Source organism: Salpingoeca rosetta, assembly GCF_000188695.1.
Source record: "Salpingoeca rosetta unplaced genomic scaffold supercont1.37, whole genome shotgun sequence".
NCBI classification, from domain to species: Eukaryota; class Choanoflagellata; order Craspedida; family Salpingoecidae; genus Salpingoeca; species Salpingoeca rosetta.
Genome location: NW_004754897.1, coordinates 352,721 through 355,220, shown reverse-complemented (window position 1 = coordinate 355,220; position 2,500 = coordinate 352,721). Strand labels below are relative to the sequence as shown.

General features: G+C 58.1%; 1 protein-coding gene across 1 annotated transcript in view; it reads left to right on the top strand.

Moving 5' to 3' along the window:
* The window catches only part of PTSG_13114 (uncharacterized protein), a gene marked incomplete at both ends in the record, with an annotated part of 4,250 nt that extends 1,940 nt beyond the window's left edge, over positions 1-2,310 (top strand). The window contains 3 exons of the mRNA XM_004988209.1: positions 16-513; positions 736-2,123; positions 2,161-2,310. Of these exons, the coding sequence (XP_004988266.1) occupies positions 16-513; positions 736-2,123; positions 2,161-2,310 (2,036 nt within the window). The remainder of the gene's footprint in view (positions 1-15; positions 514-735; positions 2,124-2,160) is intronic.
* Positions 2,311-2,500: the final 190 nt, after the last annotated feature.

Genomic DNA, 2,500 nt, shown 5'->3' with positions numbered 1-2,500 from the left:
TCATCATCACGCCAGCCGCTGGAAAGCGCGCGTCCCCCCGCAGTAAGACCGGCAAGAAGGGAGCAAAGGCCAACAAGTCAAAGTCCGCAACAACAAGCGCTCCAACATCGGCACGTGCGTCCATTTCAGCCAGGGCAGGCCGCCGGGAGCCTCTCCGCGCGCCGTCTGTCGTGACGAGGCGTTCGCGCGATGTTTCTAAATCGCCCGCCACGGGGCGCCGGACCAAATCACCAGCAGCAAAGGCCAGCGGCGGTGGTGGTAAGAAGAAGGTGGGCGGAACAGCATCCACACCCACGAAACCACGCGCGAGGACACCAACCAAGACAAAGGCCAAGCACCACGCGGAGACATCAGAGGCAGAGACGAGTGCTGGCGCCGATGTTGGCGGTGGTGATGTGATGGCCATGATGGCGGAACACGATGAAGCGTCGTCGTCACCACCATCATCATCGATTACAACACCGCAGCGCACGCAGCATACCGCCGCACTCTCGCCCTCTCCGCGCAGTAGCGGTGCGTTGCGGAGGGAGGTTGAGGGTGTGGGGGGGTGTGGGGTTGGATGAGGTTGAGGTGTGTGTGTGTGTCGTATGCGCGGTGTTGTGAGTCGTGTGTGTGTGTGTGTGTATGTGAGTCGTGTGTGTGTGTGCGTGTGCGTGGTTGTGTCTGATCCATCACTGCAGCGCCATCACCTCACCTGCAATGCTCATGTGTGTGCGTGTGCGTGTGTGTGTGCAGTGCGTGGCGGGGAGACGGATGACGAGGATGTGGCCGCGATGTACGAGGGGATTGCGGCGCTCTCGCTGGAGCTCAAGAGCAAGCGGGAAACAGCAGAGGACAAGGAGGAACAGGAACAGGAACAGGGTGAGGAGGAGGCAGTGGACGAGCAGGACGTGGAGAAGGAAGAAGAAGAGGAAGAGGAACAGCAGGGGGGAGAAGAAGAAAAAGAGGAGCAAGCTGAAGCGGCTGCAGAGGGAGAAGAAGAGGAGGAGGAAGAAGCAAAGACGTTGGAGGCTGCGACGAAGGAAGGAGAAGAACAACAACAAGCAGAAGAACAACAACAAGAAGAAGACGAAGAACAAGAACAAGAAGCAACTGCTGTGGCTGATGGTGAGATGATGGAAGCAGCACGCGAGCACGCGGCTGGGGAACACGAGGAAGACACGGCAGCGGAGATCGAGGATGAGGAGGATGCTGAGGTGGGCCAACAACAGGATCAGCAACAGCAGAAACAGGAGCAGGCGGAGGAGGAAGAGAAAGTCAAGGTTGAAGAGGAAGAGGAAACAGCAGAGGAGGAGGGTGCTGTTGCGATGGAGGGTGAGGAGGAAGGCCAAGCCGTGTTGGAGGCGGAACAACCGGCCACTTCAGCTGCTGCCGCGGAAGAAGAGGACCAGGCGAAGTCGCAGGCAACAGAAGAAGAAGAAGATGAAGAAGAAGAAGAAGACGAGAGCGGGAGGGAGGTGAAGGAAGAAGAAGAAGAAACTGCAGCCACTATTGTCACCACTGACGCCACCGCTGATGCTGCTGCTGCTGCTGTTACGACTGCTGCCACACGCGACGATGAGGAACCAGCGAGGCAGGAGGAAGCGATCGAGGAAGGCAACCAGGAGGAGCAGGAGCAGGAAGAGGAAGGCAACCAGGAGGAACAGGCAGAGGAAGAGGAGGAACAGGAACAGGAGGAACAGGAAGAGGACATTCTTGGAGAGATTGACTTTGATGACGTGGACTTGGAGCTGCCGGATGATGGGGATGAGCAGGCAGTGGCGGAGAAGGAGGAAGAAGAAGACGAGGGAAAAGAACACGAGGAGAAGGAAGAAGAAGAACAAGAGGAGAAGGAACAAGAAGAACAAGAGGAGAAGGAACAAGAAGAACAAGAGGAAGAAGTAGAACACGAGGAGAAGGAGGAAGGTGCTGTGTCAGCTGCGGCAAACGTAGCAGCACAGGAGGAGGCGGAGGAGGTGACTGGCTTTGCTGATCACGAAGAGGCGACAGCGGCTGTGGCGAAAGAAGAGGAGGAGCAAGAAGAAGAGGTGACAAAGGCGGGACCGGAATCCACTGCCGCTGCTGACACGTCCGCCACAGCAACAGAAGCACAGGCAGCAACACCAACCGCTGAGCAGCCGGTTGTACCTGGGCCAACAGCAACGACGACGACGGTTGCAGCACAAGAGGCGGCACCAGCGCAAGACAATACAGCAGTGGAGGAATCAGCAAAAGCTCAAGCAGCAGCAGCCACAACAGCACCCGAGACAGCTGCAGAAACAGAAGCAGCAACAGCAACAGCAACAGCAACTGCGCCAGCAGCGCCGCTAGATGGCGGGCTGCGAGAGGAGGAGGAGGAGGACATTGATCTTGGAGACTTAGGGGATTTGAGCGGACTTGAGAGCGAGGAGGAGGAGGAGGAGGAGGAGGAGGAGGAGGAGGAGGAGGAGGAGGAGGAGGAGGAGGAGGAGGAGGAGGAGGAGGAGGAGGAGGAGGAGGAGGAGGAGGAGGAGGAGGAGGA